This window comes from Halichoerus grypus, chromosome 9 (genome assembly GCF_964656455.1).
Source record: "Halichoerus grypus chromosome 9, mHalGry1.hap1.1, whole genome shotgun sequence".
Lineage (NCBI taxonomy): Eukaryota > Metazoa > Chordata > Mammalia > Carnivora > Phocidae > Halichoerus > Halichoerus grypus.
Window position 1 is genome coordinate 68,712,906 of NC_135720.1, and position 21,064 is coordinate 68,733,969.

Below are 21,064 nucleotides of genomic sequence, written 5' to 3' on the forward strand. Positions count from 1 at the left end.
GCTTTTGAGAGCCAGAAAGGGAGGGAGGGAGGCAGGATAGGGAAGGAATATGAATGTTCCCACAAGTCCATAATGTGCTACTGAGACCCTAGATTCCACTTAGAAGGCTTTCTAAGGTAAGTATCTGGGTGGATTTGAGTGGAACAAGGTTTGATGTGAAGATGAATTTATCTGTTTTCACTGGAGATTTTGCGGAATCTGTTCCTCATAAATGGCAATTTTTTTCTTTATAGGTTCTCCAACGTCCTCTATTTCGACGCTGATTCAGACAGCCTTACTCATTGTGCAGTACCTACAGCGAGGGCTGAGTTTAGACAGAGCCTTTTCTGAAGTATGCTGGGAAGCATATGTCCACTCCCAGCATTCACCAGCAAACCATAAGGTACTATGAAGTGTTTCAAACAGCTTTCTCAGTTATAACACTCTACATTATTTAGGTGGAGGAAATTCTTTCTATTGATGGTAACTTTAATGAACTGAGAGTGGAGCACTTTAGTTACTCTTTAGTAGAGATCTGGCATCTAAAACATTTCTGGAAAATAGGTTAAATGTAAATATTACTTCTTCGAAACTTAGCAGACAAAGTGGAATTTATCTTGTAATGTTGAATATTGAAGGCTGTGATGTGAGTTGTCATGAGATAATCACAAAGGTCTTGGAAAACCATTAATATGCTACTAGTTTCTGGTGATAGCACTTATATGTTGCCTGTACACCACATGTTTTTATCTCCTACCAGCTCGCACAGGCTTTACTGGAGAAACATGTTTTTTCTCTGCGAGCACATGAAACCTGGGGTAACTCCATCCTTGCCATGGGCCTGTGGCCAGATTCTCTGCCCTCGGCTCTCTTTGCTACTGAAGATTCTCACCTGTCTATAGTCCGAAATGATGGACAGATCTTAGTATATTGCCTCAACAGGATGAGCATGAAAACCAGCAGCTGGGCCAGGTTAGTGGAGCCTTCAGCTTGTGTCTGTTTGGCGTCTTGACTCTTTTTTTTTTGATGGTAGTGGTCATGACCAACATGTTTGACCAGAATGTTATGTGGTCATTTATTACCCAGCTGTCATAGTTTCTTGTTCATTGTAATATTGCTCCCTATTATTATTCACTCAATATGTTTTAATTGTCCTCCTTTGAAGGAGACTAATCTTTCCCCATTACCTCTTGGATCCATATTTGTAAAGTTATTTTCCTGGTTCTTTGAAATATAAAATGAAAGTTCATTCTAGTACTGATTTTGCCTTATTTTTCTAATGAATTTCAGGATTCAGCCTCTTACCTTGCCAGACTTAGAGAAAATTATGCAGTCCTCTAACCCCGAGAGCTTGAAATTCAGTTCAGTTGAAGTGGATACTTACTGGATCGATGAAACAGATGTTCTGGCCATGGCTGTTAAATTGCTTATAGAAAGAGCAACCAATCAAGATTGGATGCTCAGAGTTAAATGGCTTTATCATTTAGCCAAGAATATACCACAGGGGCTGGGTGAGTCAAAAAGCTTAATTTGTATAGTAAGTGAATATATTTACACTTATACTATTTTAGGGCCTCAGTAGCTGTGTTATTCTGTGAGGATACTGTCAAAATTCTATCTGGGAGATCTCCTAGCAAGAAATTTGTGATTTGGCATTACTGTTTGTATAGCTGTTAAAAAAAAAATTAAGGCACATATATATCTGCCCTTAGATATGTTCTAAGAGAAACTTTGCCCCCATGTAATCCTTAGCATTTCAGGATCTTCCACCTTCCTATCAAATACAAAAGGAAAATGTACCATGTTATGTTACTGTTTATTTTTTGAACATGCTGCTGTACTTCTGCTATACAACCATCCTGACTGGGGAAGGTTGCTTTTGGTAACCTCATTTCCCCCAAAGGTGCATAAGAGACTTACTTTAGTTCCAGTGCTCTAAGTTGTCGTGCTTAATTTCTTTGTACTTTTTCATTTTAAGAGGAAAAACCAACAATAACAACATTGCATGGGTTGCAAAGTACAGGACTTGGAATTTGTTGGTAGAACTTGTTGCCTAAAGTAATTGAGTTTACATGAACCTTTCTATTCATGAGAACTTAGCCAGAGAATGTGTGTATTGTGTGGTGCATGTGATCTGTCTAAAATTGTATAGAGAGAATTTATATATTTTATCTGCGTTGTCCTATATGAGAGCTACCAGCCACAGGTAGCTACTAAATGTAAATATAAATTAATTAAAATTAAATAAAATCTAAAATCCAGTCCTTAGTTGCACTGGCCACATTTCATGTGCTTATTAACACGTGACTAGTGGCTACTCTGACAGTGCAACTATAGGATGTTTCCATCATTGCAAAAAGTTTGCTTGGACAGCCCCACTTCAAATATTAACATTTGCTTCTCCTTCCTCCACAGAATCAGTACAGATTAATTTGGAAGCCAATGCTGCATCTCTTAGGAATTTTTATTCAAATTCTCTCTCAGCTGGGGTCAGCAATGTCATCAAAATATTACAACCAAATATAACAGGTACTGCACCTGATTTAATTTCGAGTTCTCAGCACAGTTTAGGAAACTGGTCCCATCAAGTCCATGGAAAAAGACTGTCAGAACTGCCACTGTAATAAACACTGTATTTTGGAAGACTTACAGTATTCAGATGCAAATTCCACTTCTTTGTTTGAAATCCTTTAGTCTTTGAAAGATGATGATGATACACAACATAGTAGGGAGAGCACAGGAGTTGGAAGACTGGTCTCTGGTCCCAACTCAAACACAAACTGGCTTGTTCATTTGAGACCCATCATTCATACTTACTGCCTGTGTTTGGAAAATATGGGAATTATATTCATTTCTCTGGGGTCCCTTCCACTCAGAGCATTCTCATTTGTTAACAGAAAGGGTTTAAACTATGAGCTATTTGACTTGATGGGTAAACAATACAGTGAATTACTTCAGAAAATATAAAACCTTAATAAAAGTTATAAAGCCTTAAATATAAAGTTTTAAAACCATAATGATAAAAGAAATAGCCATTCAAGCTATCTAATCAAATGAGGTATTCAGAATTTATTTTTTTATTTTTTTAAAGATTTTATTTATTTGAGAGAGAGAGAGGACGAGTTGGGGGGTGGGGCAGAGGGAGAGGGAGAAGCAGACTCCCCACTGAGCAGGGATCCCGACATGGGGCTCTATCTCAGGACCCTGAGATCATGACCTGAGCAGAAGGCAAACGCTTAAGTGACTGAGCCACCCAAGCACCCCCAGAATTTATTTTTAATTAAGGAATAAGATTGCAAACTTACTTGAAGAGAATAATATAAAGTTAATTAAACATAAGCATTAATGAGGAAATTAGGGACATTTTCGTAGAACCAGGTTTTTAATTTCCCATCCCTGTCTTCATTTGATATTGATCAAAACATACCGTTGCCATTTGGTTTAGAAGAAAATATGCATGGTGCTTTTGTGCTAAACCAATTACCTTATGTACACTAAAGATAACGAAGTAAATGTTTGGGAAGAAATCAAACTATAGGGAAAACTACCGTAGTGATCATGTTGTGGCTGACCTAAATCATGGCTTCCCAAGTATGAAAAAATTTTGGTCTTTGGGAATAGTTCTAGAGTAGAGAGTAGCAGGTTCCCTTTTTAGTAGATATTATTTGCTCACTGTTGGAACATAGTAGGTATACCTTCATCTTCCTTTTCTAGTGTATAGCTCTGGATCATATAGTCTTACTGGACTTTGGAATATGGGGTCTGTCCTTCATGTACTTTGCTGTTGACAGTAGGCATTTGTTAGTCTAGTGTATGATAAAACTTGAAGTGCTCCACTGACCTACCCAGCCACCTTCAAGTTAATGTTACCATTGTTTTTTTGTATTTTTTTAAAGATTTTATTTATTTGACAGAGAGAGAGACAGTGAGAGAGGGAACACAAGCAGGGGAGTGAGAGAGGGAGAAGCAGGCTTCCTGTCGAGCAGGGAGCCTGATGCGGGGCTCGATCCCAGGACCCTGGGATCATGACCTGAGCCGAAGGCAGATGCTTAACGAACTGAGCCACCCAGGCACCCCTAATGTTACCATTGTTTTGTCTTAACTTCATTCCTTGGGTTCTCACAACCTCTGGAGAAGGGTCAGATCTGATCACTGCTGCTTTACAGAAGAGGTGCCAAATTTAAACCAAAGCAGCAGCATATGCTACATTATCTGATTATAAAGAAAGGGCTTTTAAGCAAAATTTTGAGTTGTTTTTTTTGTGTGTGTGTTTTAAAGATTTATTTATTTACTTGAGAGAGTGCACCTGTGCGCACGAGTGCAGGGGGGAAGGGCAGAGGGAGAGGGAGAGAGAATTTCAAGCAGACTCTGCACACTTGGGGCCTGACACAGGACTAGATTCCATGACCCTGAGATCAGGATCTGAGCTGAAACCAAGAGTCGGACACTTAACTGACCCTGCCACCCAGGTGCCCCTTGAGTTGTTTTTCTTTTTGAAAGCAAATGAGATGTATTCTTTTATTTTTCCACCATGTGAGTTAGTTTTTTTGAGGTTAATGACAACAGATTGGGTGATTAAGCTCATGGATTGTTTTCTGACCAGCAGTGGGACCTGAGCAAGTGAATGTATTGGTCAGAATGCTTGTGTTCCAGAGGGATTACCTTATATCCTACAGTGGAATGAATTTTCAGGACTAGTAGAAATTTTGCATTTAGAAAGAAAATAGTGTAAAAGCACTTGAATTTTACTTTTCTAGTGTTGTGGGCTGAAACCAGCAATTTTCTTATTCTGTCTCTTTGCCATCAGGACTGAATGTGATCAAATTAAGACAGTGCAAATCTTCCACTGAAATTTTCTAGGCAAGGAGTTTAACTCCAAAATTCTACTTCTTGTTTTGTTTTTTAAACCAGATGAATATGTGATCCCTTTGGACCCCCGATGGAACATGCAGGCTTTGGACATCATTAGAAATTCGATGGACTTTGACCCACAAACAGACCAGCCTGAGCAGCTCTTTGCCCTTTTAGAGTCCGTTGCAAACAAGTAGGTGAAGCCTGCTATTCTGGGCACTGTTTGCCTCACTGTACAATATAGCTTTAGAGATTATACCTTTTCTAAATTCTGTCAAATTTAGCTTACATGTGTTTAATCTCCTGAACCTGAGAAGTGGTGGGATGTTAGATGGGCTTGCCTTCATGCTACATGCTCAATGAAGTAACTCTGATGTCAAAAAAAAAAAAAAATGCCTGGAAATGCTGCAAGTTCTTAATAATTTAATAGGGTGCTTTAAGAGATACACTAACTCAATGTTAATGTTGTGTTATATTTTGCAATTAATCTTTTATTATAAGATAGTCATGTTTCTCTTGTTTTCTATTCATGAATCTCGGCAGCTCCTCCCATTCTCACCTGCTCATTCTCTCACAGGTCCTTTCCTCAGCCTTGTGTCCACATCATTTCCCATCCTCTAATGTTGAGACATGTAACACCTGCATGCTTACGTGCATACTCAACATATAAATTTATCTAATTGTTATATAAGCTGGTCTTTCCTCACATTTAATGTAATGGCCAGCAGTAGTTTTTTAATTGGCAAACAGTGTAATGTAATACATTTTTAAAAATAATTTTATAACTGAGGTATAATGTACATTACAGAAAAGTACACTTAATAATGAGTATATTTGGTTTTGATGAATTTTCACAAAGTGAACTCATGCATGTGGTATGAACTAGCACCTCAAGGCCCTCTTATCTCCCCTCCTAGTAACGCCCCCTTGTGCCTCCCTAGGTAACTTTTAACACCAGAGATTAATTTTATGATGGCCACTTTTAAGAGTTCACAGTGTAGAGTGTCAGATCACAGCAGAGCCTGGCAGTTTCCCTAGATGCAGCTTTTTCCAGTCATCTGTCTTCCGCACTCCCCCCCCGCCCCCCCCACAACTCAGTCATCATCACTTTCACCTCTATTTGTTTAGTCCAGAATTTGGAGGGGATGGAAAGGAATGGCAGGTTGAAGGAGATTGATCTTCCAAGGATTCTCAAGATTTCAGCAGGTAAGAGGATGTGATTGCAAAGTAGTATACAGTAATAACCAATAATATTTGTTATGTTATTGATCTCGTTTCAGGACAATCATATATCTTGACCGGGAAAAACGGATTTTTACTGAAGCAAATTTGGTTTCTGTTGGTGGCAAAAAGTTAAGAAATAGTGTTTTAAGAATGTCCTTTGAGTTCCATAAAGGTAAGAAGTTTACCTTTTATATTCTTGAGTTATGCATCTGATCATAGAATGTCTCTAAAGTTAAGAGACCTTCAGCAGCTGCTGCCATTTCACTGATTCCTTTTGATTTTTTGGCCTGATTTGTTCAATAGTAATGACTAACTGCTTTGTACATGTCCTTGATTTGATTTACTTTTTATAGTAACCTTATGTGGTGTAGGTCCCATGCTGTGAAAGAGGAGAGGGATGTACAGAGATGCTCATGGTCACATCTCTAGCAAGTAACAGAACTAGAATCTGAAATCTAGGTCTGTTGGCTCAAAAAGTTCATGCTCCTAAGTATTTGGTTATAGGTTCTTTCTTCATCCTTCCTTTATTTTTTTTAAATTGAAAAGGTATCTGTGCTTGTTGGAAAAAATTTGGACTATATGGAAGCATAAAAATTGAAGAAGTCTGCCTTTGAAGCAGTTATTGTTAATAGTGCATTCCTTTGTATCTTCTCCTCTGTGCTATCTATTCATTCAAACATATATACACTTTGTTTTTGTTTTGTATTTAAACAAGTACTTGTGGGGCGCCCTGGGTGGCTCAGTCATTAAGCGTCTGCCTTTGGCTCAGGTCATGATCCCGGGGTCCTGGGATTGAGCCCCGCATCGGGCTCCCTGCTCGGTGGGAAGCCTGCTTTTCCCTCTCCCACTCCCCTGCTTGTGTTCCCTTCCTCGCTGTCTCTCTCTCTCTCTCTGTCAAATAAATAAATAAATCTTTAAAATAAATAAATAAATAAATAAACAAGTACTTGTAAAATACCCATTATTGCTCTTTAATTTTCATTTTTCATTAAGACGTTAAGAACTTCTATAGATATGCATACCTGATTTGCTAAGTGTAATATAATAGTAGGCTAAAAATTTGCTTTCAATTTTGACCTTTAAAATTGACCTTCATACTAGAGATGCAGTTAAGTTCCATATTACAGTTGATTTTAAAAATGTCCAAATATTAATTTAAATCTGATGGAGTATTCTTATTTATGTCAACTCTAAGATCCAGAGAGCTATCACAGCCTGCCCCATGAAGTTGTGGTCAATCTTGCTGCTTTTTTTGAACTTTGCGATGCACTAATCCTGCTCTGGGTCCAGTCCTCTCAGGGGATGGTGTCTAATGCCAGTGTCATTGAGGTGAGGAAATGTATCTTTTTTTATTTTTGTGCCAAGGCAAATGTTTAAGACTTTTAGGGGTGAGACAAACTACAATGTTGTTATTATATGTCCAATATTACTTGAGAAATTTAGTTGTTCTTAACAGTTTTAAATATATACACACATATTTTAGAGCTTTGTGGGTATATAATTGACAAATAGCATATATTTGAAGTGTAGAATTTTATGTTTTGACATGTATACACCTGTGAAGCCATTACCACAATAGTGAACATATCTAATACCCTCAAGCCTTTCCTCATCTTCTTTTGTATTTCCTTTCTCTCCCTTGCCCCTACCCTAAACCAGGTATCCATTAACATGCTTTTGGTTAGTTGCATTTTTCTAGCATTTTATATAATTGGAATTATGCAGTATACTTTTTTTGTCTGGCTTCTTTCACTCAAAACAGTTATTTTGAGATATATCCATATTGTTTATTGTATTAAGAGTTCATTCTTTTTTATTGCCAAGTAATATTCCATCAAATGTAGGTACTATAATCTATCCACCTCTTGGAGAACATTGGAATTTTAATTTATATTTTAATCCACTTAAGTCTTCTTAGACATCCTTGAGTTTTGAATCTGGATTATTCTAGTAATTTCAATAAACTAGAATAGTAGGTCTTAACTTTTAAGACCGTAAAGGAGTCTTGAGTCTAAAAAGTTTATCAAAGATTTTATAGTCACATCTATACGTATTTACTATATTAGGAAATAAATCTGAGAATACAAAAAATATTAATTTGCTTAAAACACACAATAGCAAATCCATTGAATGTTAACAGGAATAACATTTTTAATGAGAATCAACTGTTTTTCAAAACAAATTAATGAAAAGTACAACTATCTTTACATTTCTTCAAGTCTTTTTAATGTATGGATTAACAGAAGAAAATGGAATCTTTGCATTCATTCTTACATTATGTTGTTTAGGCCTCTATTTATATAGTTCTCCTCCTCCCTTTTCCAACCTTATGTCTTCATAACCATTTCATATAACTGTGAATAATTTTCTTTGATACTGTACCACAACTTGACAAGTGATAGTTTTCTAAAGATTACTTGTAATGTGGAATCTGAAAAAATACACCAAACTTGTCATGCATCAAAATCCATTCATCTAGCTTGCACTTTGGATGGACTTTTACTTTTTACTCTTGTAGGAATTTAGCTCATGCTTTGGTAATTTGGAAATTATTGTTCACCGAGTTATCAGATCTTCCAAATGTTGATAAATCATTCTTCAGTGTCAACAGAGTCACACTGATGAAAAACTATCACAAACCTCATCAGAAAAATCTTGAAGTATTGGGAATTTGTAAAGGTCTTGGTTTTTCAAAGTTCTGGGTTTCGCTTGAAAGCTTGAATTTTATCTTTGACAACAAATACTCTCAATTGCTTTTCTTGAACTGGCAGATTCACTTCATTTTCAATATAGTGTTTGCCAGATACCCAGTCACAGTTTGTCCATCCCACCCATCCCATCTCTTTTATTGGTACTATCAGTGCAAATGTCAACATAGTGAAAAAAGGTAAATAATTTGATATTATGAAAATAGCTTTTATCTCTCTGAGAGAAATCACTCAAGAAATCTTGAGACCACTTCACTATAAAAATACATTTTAGAAGAGCAATGTTAGAGGGCGCCTGGGTGGCTCAGTTGGTTAAGCAACTGCCTTCAGCTCAGGTCGTGATCCTGGAGTCCCAGGATCGAGTCCCACATCGGGCTCCCTGCTCAGTGGGGAGTCTGCTTCTCCCTCTGACCCTCTCCCCTCTCATGCTCTCTCTCACTCTCTCTCTCTCAAATAAATAAATAAAATCTTTAAAAAAAAAAAAAAAAAAGCAATGTTAGAGACTCACCTGATTTGCAATACAAATCTACTTTAGTGAAAACAGTAGGTATTATCACAAGGATAGACACATAGACCAGTGAAACCAAAAGGAATTCAGAAATAGATCCTCATAGGGTCAATTGATTTTTTTTTCTTCTTCTAAATATGCAAAGGTAATTTAATGGGGAAAACCAGTATATTCAACAAATGGTGATGGAACAAGTACAATAAAGTTCATATAATAAAGTTAAAAAATGAGCCTTCACCCGTCTTACATTATATAGAAAAATTACCTTAAAATGGATCATAAATCTAAATATAAAAGCTAAAACTATGAACTGTCTTTAAGAAAACATGGGAGAAAATCTTCATAACCTGAGGATAGGCAAAGATTCCAGAGGATTCTTCATAAAAGAAAAAATTTGATAAATTTTGTCAAAATCAAAACCTTCTGTTCTTGACATCTCTAAGAAAATGAAAACACTGGAGAAACTTTAAAAATGGGCTGTATTACATAAAATTATAATTATATATTATAGATATTATATATATAAATTATATAAACTAATACAGCCCAAATTTTTAAATGAGCAACATAATTTGAATAGGTATTTCTCAGAAGATATGTGAAGGCTTAGTAAGAACTTCAAAACTTGCAACATCATTAGTTATCAAAGAAGTGTAAATTGAAACCACAGTGAAGTGCCACCCACAAAATGGCTAAAATTAAAATCACTAATAGTAGCAAGTATTGGTAAGGAAACAGAACAGTCGAAATTCGCCTATACTGCTGGTTGGAATACAAAATAGCACAACTGCTTTGTAAGAAAAGTTGGCGGTATCTAATAACATTACATGTACACATACCATATAACCCAATAATTCCATTTTCTCTAAGGAAATAGCTCTGAACTTCAAGTGCTTGGAGGAAAAAAATCTGTGCCTTCTCTGACTGTTTTAATGTCCCTAAAAATATTTCAGTCAAATGCTAGACCTTTTATGTGTGTATGTTAAGTATTGATTAACAATTGAAATCTGGGTCTTGTGTCTTTTACCGAGAAATGCTTGTGAGTAGTTTGGTTTACTTTGTTTTTAGATCTTGGATTCTCTGCGGTGGCGGGACCGGTTTTGGACCGTGGCTGACACAGTAAAAGTGGATGCCCCAGGCCTGGCCCTGCTTGCCCTTCACTGGCACTGGGTTTTGAAACATTTGGTCCGTCAGATCCCTCAACTCCTAATGAACCATGAAAACAAGTAAGACTCATATTTTGAGTAATAATGTCAATATCTGTAGTACCAATGATGATAAAAAAAAGGTTTGGAATTGAAACTTGTTGTTTTACTTTGGTTGATTCCCTTTGCCTATTGGTGAATGTGAATCAAATATAAAATGTAAATGATGTCTCTACTATCCAGCATTTCCCCCTTTCCTTACTTCCCTCTTCCCTTTTCTCCTTCTTTAAAGATATTACAAAGAGGTTCAGACGGTCTCAGAACATATTCAGAATTGCTTGGGGAGCCCAACTGGTGGCTTCACTGGTATAAAGAAGTTGCAAAAGTTCCTGGGACGACCATTTCCTTTTAAGGTACAACTTAGAAACATGTCGTAAACACTAAGACTTGACATCTTAAGTTCTCCTGGAGCATGGGGACTGCCATTCAACTAGACTCATCCTTGCCAGTAACACTTAATCTAAATGTTCACAATACTATTAACTGATTTGTGAAGTGTTAACACTTTGCTTATTCTTGGAGAGTATTAAGTCTGGGTAGAGTTTTAACTTTATTACTATAAAATCTCCTGAGAGCAACAGGAGTAAACAAACCTTATGTTTTCTAGAAGCATTGTGGAAATGTTTCATATTTTTTCTTATATCTGAACAGGCTGCTAAAAAGAACCTCCTTTCTCCTTGATAGTAGGTTCTCCTGGGTTTTGTTGTTTCAGAACAAGCTGGTGGTGGAGTGTTTTTCTCAATTGAAAGTCCTTAACAAAGCGCTTGCCATCAGAGAGCGGATGCCTGCCCTTGGGGAAAGTGGAAGGTGGGAAGACATTAATCATCTCCAAGTGGTTGCTTCTGAATGGACTTTAAAGAAAAGTCTCTTGCGTGCCTGGGGATTGGTCCTCAGAGCTAATATTCTGGAAGATGCCAACCCAGGTAATATACTCTGGAGTTTAGCCTGCTGACAGATGCTCCAGAAGTATTTGCTGCTCTACAGCCAATAAGTTTTTAAGTTTTTCCCTTAGATTTTCTTTTTTTCTGTTTGTTTCTTTTCTCTTTTCCTTTTTTTCTCTTTTTGTATACTATATCTACCATTAAATACGTGTCAGGCATAGAGTTGGACTTCACATTGTTTAATTCTGTCATCAGAATTGTGCAGGTATTAATGACATCATTTCACAGAAACTTAAGCTCAGGTTAAGCTCACAGTCACATAACTAGATGTTGGGAATCTGAGCCTGTTCTATTGACCACTATGCTATAATGTTGCATGTGTCTTTCTGTCCAGATGAGTTGAAGAATCTTGTGAATGCCCATTGTTTAGAACTAAAAGCCAAAGGAATTTCAGTTGGTTTTCTGGAGAAAAAGCACAATGAAGCTTCCTCCCTGTTCCAACCAGACTTTACCTCCTTAATCCAACTCACCAGGAATGTTCAGTTGTGGCCTGCAATGGAGTACCTGGCGATGCTTTGGCAGTACAAAGTGACAGCTGATTTTATGACACAGGCTTGTCTAAGAAGGTAAGCCATTTTTCCTTGGGAGAACTTTTTTTCTTGTTAGGTTATTCTATGTATCCGACTTGTGAAACAAAGCACAGACTTGTCTTAAAGGGGACTAGTTACCGAAACCAAGGGAGGCCTGTTGCCACTGATTCTTTGCTTGTTTTCACTCCACCTCTACAAGTTACTAGGTGTTTTTCCAGTAGAATTGCTTGTTTGTATTTTAATAAATGCACTGTAAGTTCTGTGTGTTCCATCTTCCCATACATAGCAGATTTCTAGCAGTTTATTGATAGCCCACAACCCATCCTTTCTTCCTCTTTACTTGTGGAACAGGTCCAGCAAAAATCAGCAACCCCAGATAGATGAGGAGATAAGTCATCACATCACATTTTGTCTTAAGCACACACCAATTGCTCCGCGAGAGCTTCGAGACCTTTGGTTCTTATTGCACCATCAGAAGGTAAAAAGGGAGATAAACCTCTATACTATGAGCCAATTAGACATTCTGCAGCAGACTGGTTGCAGAATGTTCTATTTATGTCCGAAACTCCAGTCTTACTTGAATTAACTTTCAAAGGGGAGAATTTTGAGTGTTTTTTGCAGTAATTATCTGGGTATTTCACAACTCTTATTACAGAATCATTGTATTTGGTTTCTAGTTAAATGAGGCTGAAATATGCTTATTTTTATTGTTTGTGCAAAAATACAGTGTGAGAGTGTTTTTAATCTTTCCCCCAAGAATAACTATTGAATGTGAATAGTGGTAAACTGCAGTTAATATAACTTCATTAGTACAACCTTTATTCATTTACCTATTTTGCTGATATTATAATCGTGTGATTCACTTATATTTCCTCATGTGCCTTATAAAAAGCAGATCTCAGTTTTATAAAATTATAAACAAGATGATAAGTGGCTTAACCAAAATGACCAGGGTGGCAGGAAATCAGGGACATTAGAATTAATATCTTTAAAACCCATGTTAATTTTAGATGAGTCTTATAAGAGGGAAACCTCATAACTTGATTTATGGAATTTTTCTCAAATATTCTCTTATCTATTTATCTCTAGGTGTCTACTGAAGAAATTATTTCATTGTGGTCTGACTTACTTAATTCCACATTTATGTCTTTTTGGAGCAGTACTGTGACTACAAATCCAGAGTACTGGCTAATGTGGAGCCCTCTGCCTGGTGTACAGCAGGGGGAGATGCCCAAGTCCCTTTTGGACTCCACATTGAAGGTTTGTTGACGTAAAATCATAAAAGTGTTTGATAGTGGAAAAAATTTCTTGATCTAGCAATAAACATTTATTCCTAGGACAGAACAGTAACTAAATAAGTGATTGCAGTACTTTATTTTCTGCAGGATGTTAATAAGTATATCTTCAAAAAAGATATTCTATCTTAAATCATTTGGGAAGTTCTGAATTAAAGCAAATAAAGTTAAATATCTTCACTTGGGGTGCCTGGGTGGCTCAGTCATTTGAGCATCTGACCCTTGGTTTCAGCTCAGGTCATGATCTCAGGGTTGTGAGATTGAGCCCTGCATTGGGCTCCACGCCCAGTGCGGAGTCTGCTTGGGGATTTTTTCCCCCTCTGCTCCTCCCCTTACTCATACTCTCTCTCTCTAAAATAATAAAAAAAAGTCTTCACTTTCTTCTCTAATTAAAATACCTTTTTTCGGGGCGCCTGGATGGCTCAGATGGTTAAGCTTCTGCCTTCGGCTCAGGTCATGATCCCAGGGTCCTGGGATCGAGCCCCGCTTTGGGCTCCTTGCTCAGCGGGGAGCCTACTTCTCTCTGCCTGCTCTGCCTGCTGCTCCCCCCATTTGTACTCTCCCTCTCTCTCTGGCAAATAAATAAAAATCTTTAAAAAAAAATACCTTTTTTCTAGTTATAAAATATTTTAACAGTATAGAAATGTATATGTACGTGTGTATATGTGTTTGTGTATACAGTTGACCCTTGAACAACACAAGGTTTGAACTGCACAGGGTCACTTACACATGGATTTTTCTCAGTAAATATGTATTTTATATTGTATTGAAAAGTAAGGTAGAAGTTGCCAAATGCCTAGAAGCAAAGGGAGGGTAGAGGAAAGATGCAGGGAAGGCTGAACAGCAGGTCTCTCACCTGATTCTGGCACTCCCTGTGCAAAGCTCGGTTCATTGAGGTATTGAACTGAGACAGGTACAAAGGGACTGGCGGGGTGGGGGTTCTCACTGAAGTGGCAGGGCCTGTCATTGGCAGAGTTGGCAGAGGACCACAGAATGATGACTCTCCGAGGTGAGGAGTCTAGAAAAACACCAGGGCACAGGATAAGCGCTAAGCAGGATTCTTGGTGGCAGAGGGGACAGGGGACAGGGGACAGCGGGGAGGGGGTGTTGTCCATGGTGCTGAAAGTCCAAGGCAGGCAGTTAATACCACAGGGATAGTGGCCCCTGGCTCACTGCTTGCCAGCATTTCCTGTAAGCAGAAACTGTGTTAGAACCATGCAGCAGGGGTCAGTGACCTGGAAAGGTGAGTAAAGGTACTCTGCCTTTCCTGATTCTTTGCCTTTCTCTGGACTCTACATGGAAGGAGATTCTGCATTCTTGGGGAGGAGCAAGTAGCAGATACCACTCGAGGGTCCAACTCTGCTGACTTTGGGGATGAGAAGACCTGTGGTGTCTTGTTCTTCTGTACTGTACATAAGTTTTTGGGGAGTTAACCATTAAATACATGGACTTTTTTATTGCGTGGGAGGGTTGGCACCCCAACCCCTGTGTTCAAGGATCAACTTTACATAGATAGAATTCTGTAGAAATAACCACTCTTTGCCTTGTATCTTGTTTACATATATTTTGTATTAAATGTATATGTAAACAAAAATAAGATCGCTTTCTTTGTTCACATAATAGGTCATGGAAACATGTCATTCCAGCTTATTCTTTTTAAGGTATTCCATTGTTCTAATGTGCTGGAATTTATTTAATTACTTATTCATAAATGTCGAGATTTCTTGCCTTTATTTCTCCCCTTCCTATAACAAGCATACCTGCATCAACTACTGTTGTGTAAATCTTTGTCTATTTGTCCTAGCATTTCTGTGGATATGTTACAAGAACTGGAATTTAATCCTTGGTCAGAGTGTCTGCACAGTTAAAGAAATTTATGGCTATTCTCAGAATGTCTAGGCAGGTGGTTTTTGTTTTTTACCACCCCCCCCCCCGGCCAAGTTTTTAAAATTCCAGTTAGTTAACATACAGAGTAATACTAGTTTCAGGTATAGAATTTAGTGATTCATCACTTACATACAACACCTGATGTTCATCACAAGTGCAGCCTTAATACCCGTCACCTGTTTAACCCATCCCCCCCCAACTTTCCCTCCAGTAACCATCAGTTTGTTCTGTATACTTGTCTGTTTCTTTTTTGCCTCTCTTTCCCCCTCCATGTTCATTTGTTTCGTAAATTCCACATATGAGTGAAATTATATGGTACTTGTCTTTCTCTGACTTATTTCACTTAGCATAATACTCTCTAGCTCCATCCATGTCATTGCAAATGGCAAGATTTCATTCTTCTTTATGGCTGAGTAATATGGGCAAATGGTTTTTAACTCTAGGGATAGTGAAGAAAGAATGACAGAGGCACTGGCCAGCTCATAATAGCCTGTCATGGGCTAAAAACCTGCTGACATATAATTTATCCATTTATCAGTCGATGGACATTTGGGCTGTTACCATAATTTGTCTATTGTTGATAATGCTGCTATAAACATCAGGGTATGTTTACTTTTTTAAACATGCTAGGAGCTAGTAAAGGGGGAGGTCACAAAGTCCTGGATGATCACAGGAAGACTTAGGACTAGAGCACAATTTCACTTATTGTATCTGTAAGAACCTGTTTCTTCATATCCTTGACACACTAGGTGTTATCAACATTTTTAAGTATTGCCAATTATTCAGTTTTTAAAATCTCATTTGAATTTGTACTCCTGATTATTTTTTTGGGATTAAATATCTTTACACATATATATAATGTTTCCTTCTCTGCATTATTCAGTCGTTTATTGCTCATTTGCTAAAAAACAAAATTTGAATTCATCATCATTTTCTTATTGAAGATCTCTTTATTATGGATATTAAACTTTTATCCACAATATGGTTGGAAATATATTTCTGCTGTTCTCTTGTCTCTCAAGTTTTATAATGTTTTCTTTTCAAATACTCTGGCCCCTTTCTATTTTCTGGCTTTGGTGTCATGCTTTTAAAAAAAGTCTTTCTTCACTATCCCTAGAGTTAAAAACTATTTGCCCATATTTTCTTGTATATGTTTGTTTTGTTTTATATTTAAATCATCAGTTACATCTGGATATCTTGTTTTGTGAGGTAGGTATACAAATATTTTATACAAACAGTATATCCAAAAGCAGTATAACAACACCATGTTTTATTAATTCATCCTTTCCACGCTCATTTGAAATGCCACCTTTGTCATACCTTATTCCCACAGATGTTCATGGCTTTGTTTTGGACTCTTCTATTCTCTTTCTGTATCAAAATTGATATTTTTAATTAAAAAAAATTTTTTTTGTAATCTCTATAGCCAATATGGGGCTCCAACTCATGACTCTGAGATCAAGAGTCACATACTCTTCTGACTGAGCCCAGCCAGGCGCCCCTCAAAATTGATTTCTTTATTGTAACACGTTTCTCAAAGCCTTTAGTGATAAATCTTATGGATTCCCCAAGAGTTGCAGAGTATACGGTGTTTCCCATTTTATGTATTTAACCACCTAATCCTTCGCTGTGGACAGCTACTAGTGTGTCTCAGATGAATAGTCCAAGGAGCACAGGTTTGACAAACTTTGTCCCTGACTATTTTTTTTTTTAAGAGATTTTATTTATTTGAGAGAGAGAGTATGAGCAAGAGAGCACAAATAGGGGAGAAGCAGACTCTCACTGAGCAGGGATACTGACGTGGGGCTCGATCCCAGGACCCTAGTATCATGACCTGAGTATACGGCAGACACTTAACCAACTGCGCTACCCATGTGCCCCTTTGTCCCTGACTCTTTAACATTTATCTTCTTACTCTTTTCCCTGCTTCCCAAGTTTCTCCTTCCTGCAATGTGCCCCTAGCTCTACTACAAGAATGGTCTTCCTGATGCCCAGGTGGGAGGGATTTTCTTGCAGTGGTAAAGCACCAATTGCTCCTCATTCTTTAAGAATGGAGTCTGTTTCTTTAAAGCCTACTAACACCTGACCCCAGTCTGCACTCTGGTTGAGATTTACCTGGTCCTAGCAACCTGGACCTCCTTCTCTTACTCTCTTTCTTCCCTCTGAAGTGCTCAGTGCTCAACTGCTTGTTGAAATCCTTTTAGTTAATTTCTAAAAGATATATGACCTCTCTTCATCCATCAGGGCCCCGGCAGTCTCAGTAGAGCTGTATTCTCCAAGTGCTGCTTTGAAGTCTTGACCAACAGCTGCAGAGCAAGTCCCTGGGATGTGAGTGGCTTTCCCATCCTGTCCTCCTCACATGTCACCCTGGGAGAGTGGGTTGAGAGAGCCCTGCAGCTCCGGGACATCAGCCTGGTGCTTTGGACCAACATGGCTATGCCTTCAGTCGCAGAGTTCAGGTATTCTTACATGCCCCTGCCTCCCCGCCCCCCGTAAACTGTAAAGGTCTGTCTTTCCTACAGAGCATGTAGCAGAAAACTCAGTCAGAACTTGTTTCTGTAGAAGGTAGTTTTGGTGGGTGAAGGCAAGTATATTTTCTGGCTGGATCAGCAGGTTTTTAGCCCATGACAGGCTATTATGAGCTGGCCAGTGCCTCTGTCAATTTTAAGCTTATTGTGATAAAGAGAGTGGTGCTTGGAAAAGCATGTAAGATTACTTGAGAAGAGAAATTCACCTTTAGCTATTGGCAGTGCAGTCTGCCATGTCGTTTTCTGAGAGAATGATAGTGTGAGAAAGGAATGCTGTTTGATGTAGTACAAACCCTTAAATGCTTCCTTATCTCTACAGACGCACGGATTCGCAGCTCCAGGGGCTTGTGCTGTGCCGGCACCTGGCAGGTTTGGCAGAGCTGCTCCCTGAGCCCCGGCGGCAGGAGTATATGCAGAACTGCGAGCAGCTATTGCTCGGGGACAGCCAGGCCTTCCAGCATGTGGGCCAGACTCTTGGGGACATGGCTGGGCAGGAGGCTCTGCCCAAAGAGCTGCTATGCCTCTTGCTCACCTCCCTGCGCCACTTGTTTGGGGAAGGGGACGGTAAACGGGACCTTCCTGAGCCAGCCCGCCGTGGGAGCCTCTGGGTGAGCCTTGGCTTGCTCCAGATTCAGACATGGCTTCCGCAGGCACGCTTTGACCCTGCAGTGAAGAGAGAATACAAACTCAAGTATGCTAAGGAAGAGGTATGGAGGAGTGAGAGTTTGGAGCATGAGCTCCATCCCTGACTGGGTGGGTTTGCTTAGTATATTACTCCTTTTATTGCTTTTTGGATGCTTAGAGCATCAGAGGGATGATTTTGCATAGGCTGCTCTGTGACATCCCAGGAGTGTGTTCTAAAGACTGCATTTTCCTCTTTGAGAGTTCCTCTAAGTAAGCTTAGGTACTTGGAGGGGCCCTTCCTAAGCTTCTGATGTATTTGCCAATAGGTTGCAGTAGACGGAGGTCACAATAGTCAAACACCTGAGGCATTGCCAGAGAACTAGTGGTATCTCTCCTATCCATACTCCCTCTACTTGAACTAAATTTTGAATATTTGGACTTGGATAATTTCTTTTAGATATGGTATGGTATTCCTCAGGTTTTAAAGTTTGGGTGTTTGTTATCTAAAATTCAAGAATCAAGTAAATTTAGATTAAGTGGCATCCCTCAATAGTTGAACTTCTAACCAAACTGAGGAACTGAATGCATAAAGATAGTGATATAATTTTCCTTCTTCAAAATATGGAACTAGTATATGAGTTGGTAAAGACTAAGCTGCTATAGCAGAGTCCTAGAAGTTCAGTGGTGTGAATAAGATAGTTTCTTTTACCTAATAGCTCTAAGGTGAGTGATCCAGGTTAATGGAGCAAAAACCCCTGCTCTTGGATCATTCAAGAGCCCAGGTTCCTTCCATCCAGTTGCTCTACCCTTCCCCAGGGCATTGTCCTCCTGGACATGGTCATAGCTGGGCACAGCAGACCAGCTTCTTCCCTTTCTCTTAGTTACACCAGCTGCAGTGTGAGTGGAAGACCCGAAACCTCTCGTCCCAGCTACTGACTGGAACAGACCTGGAAAATGAAGTCATTATCCGTTACTCTCATCCTCACATCAGGTAACAGCAGAGTAATTGTGTTGTGCTGTTTTTTTGTTTTTGTTTTTGTTTTTTAAAGACATTTTGAGGTTGACCTTTGCAGTGTAATTGCAATGTTAAAGGTGATAATACATGTCTCTACATGTCCTAAAGCCATGGTTATGGTCAGGAAAAATTAATACTCTGAAAGGAGGGGCAGGATTCACATAGGGCCAGGTGGGTTGAAACCAGAACTTATTTTCAACATGATAGAAGTTGGATCTGATGATGTGCACTGTGTGGGTTTGTTGTCTTGGTAAATATTGTGTAGTGTAGTAGGTCTGCATTCCAGTCCGGTTCCTGTCCTTTGGCCTCAGACTTTAAGGAGATCACTTAATGCCTTTGAGCCTCAGAGTCCGTGTCTATAAGAGGAGGATCATAGCAACTACTTAAGTGAATTGTGATTAGACTTTGATGAAATATGCATCTACATTGCTTAACACCATGTGTGGTGTGTGATAAATGATCTCTCTGTATTATTCATTTACATTATAATTGTCAATATTTTCTTCATATTATTCCTCAGCAGCTGATCTGCCTTCATTCTGTTTTCCTGAGCTAAAGACTCAGTCTAGATTTGCTGTTTTTCACCTGACAGAATTTGCATATTGTGTTAATTTGCCTTTAGACTACTTCGCCAAAGAATTGATCATCTGGAGAACTTAATCTGCAGCCTGTCAAAGAAGCAGGCCTTTAGACCGCAGGTGCCTACCTACGAGTCACTGGTGCAGGAGATCCACCACTATGTCACCAGCATTGCCAAGGCCCCTGCTGTTCAGGATCTGCTCACACGGCTCCTGCAGGCCCTCCACATGGATGGGCCTCGGTCTGCCCAGGTGGCCCAGACCCTTCTGAAGGAGGAAGCTTCCTGGCAGCAATCCCACCACCAGTTCAGGAAGCGGCTGGCCGAGGAGTATGCCCTGTATCCAGACTCTGTGGCCCCACTGCAAGCATCCATCCTGCAGTTGCAGCATGGCATGAGGCTGGTGGCATCTGAGGTCTACGCTTCATTCCAAGGCAGTGTGGTCTGTGCAGACAGGCTGGGCACCCTGGCCACCTCCCTGTTGGCTTTTCCATCGGTGGGCCCCACCTTCCCCACTTACTATGCTCATGCAGACGCTTTATGCTCAGTGAAATCAGAGGAGGTTCTTCGAGGCCTTGGGAAGTTGCTCCTCAAGCGCTCAGGAGGAAAGGAGCTGGAAGGCAAGGGCCAGAGACCTTGCCCCACTCGAGAGCAGCTGCTGATGAATGCCCTCCTTTACCTGCGCTCCCATGTGCTGTGCAAGGGAGAGCTGGACCAGAGGGCCCTGCAGCTCTTCAGACATGTATGCCAGGTAAGCCCATTTCTGGGGGTCCAGCCCCGACCTCCTGCTGCAGGGAGCTGGGAGCACAAGAGGGGCATCTGTAGGACATTAGCAATACCCTGTGTAGAAAGAGCCATGTGGTTGGGCAGTGGGATCTAGTGTCTTCCTTTCTGACTCCTATTCAACTGTCAGTTTTGGGGGTCTTTGTCCCTCAGTTTTTAAGAGGTTAGAAAAAATCAGTGAAGTTAGCTCTTTATCTGTGATACACACTGCAAGTATTTTCCCCTAGTTTGTTGTTTGTCTTTTGACTTTATTTATGGTGGTTTTTGCCAGGTAATAGTATCAACTTATTAAGAAAATCTGTTTTCCTCTTACCAATGAAAACAATTTGTTCTCAATTTATATAATTAAAAGAATAAATATAAACGAAACTTACTAGATTTTACCACTTAAATAAGCTGTATAACTGTT

At 39.2% G+C, this 21,064-nt stretch overlaps 1 protein-coding gene across 2 annotated transcripts in view; it reads left to right on the forward strand.

Annotated features, from left to right (window-relative positions):
• MDN1 (midasin AAA ATPase 1) overlaps positions 1–21,064 on the forward strand; it is a 158,400-nt gene that overhangs the window by 93,144 nt on the left and 44,192 nt on the right. For both annotated transcript variants that reach the window (XM_078054998.1, XM_078054999.1), the window contains exons 47-63: positions 234–382; positions 740–951; positions 1,270–1,490; positions 2,395–2,508; positions 4,891–5,023; positions 6,111–6,226; positions 7,250–7,383; positions 10,339–10,496; positions 10,708–10,828; positions 11,188–11,398; positions 11,751–11,982; positions 12,298–12,424; positions 13,036–13,206; positions 17,373–17,587; positions 17,976–18,363; positions 19,162–19,271; positions 19,918–20,623. In XM_078054998.1, the coding sequence (XP_077911124.1) occupies positions 234–382; positions 740–951; positions 1,270–1,490; positions 2,395–2,508; positions 4,891–5,023; positions 6,111–6,226; positions 7,250–7,383; positions 10,339–10,496; positions 10,708–10,828; positions 11,188–11,398; positions 11,751–11,982; positions 12,298–12,424; positions 13,036–13,206; positions 17,373–17,587; positions 17,976–18,363; positions 19,162–19,271; positions 19,918–20,623 (3,518 nt within the window). The remainder of the gene's footprint in view (positions 1–233; positions 383–739; positions 952–1,269; positions 1,491–2,394; positions 2,509–4,890; positions 5,024–6,110; positions 6,227–7,249; positions 7,384–10,338; positions 10,497–10,707; positions 10,829–11,187; positions 11,399–11,750; positions 11,983–12,297; positions 12,425–13,035; positions 13,207–17,372; positions 17,588–17,975; positions 18,364–19,161; positions 19,272–19,917; positions 20,624–21,064) is intronic.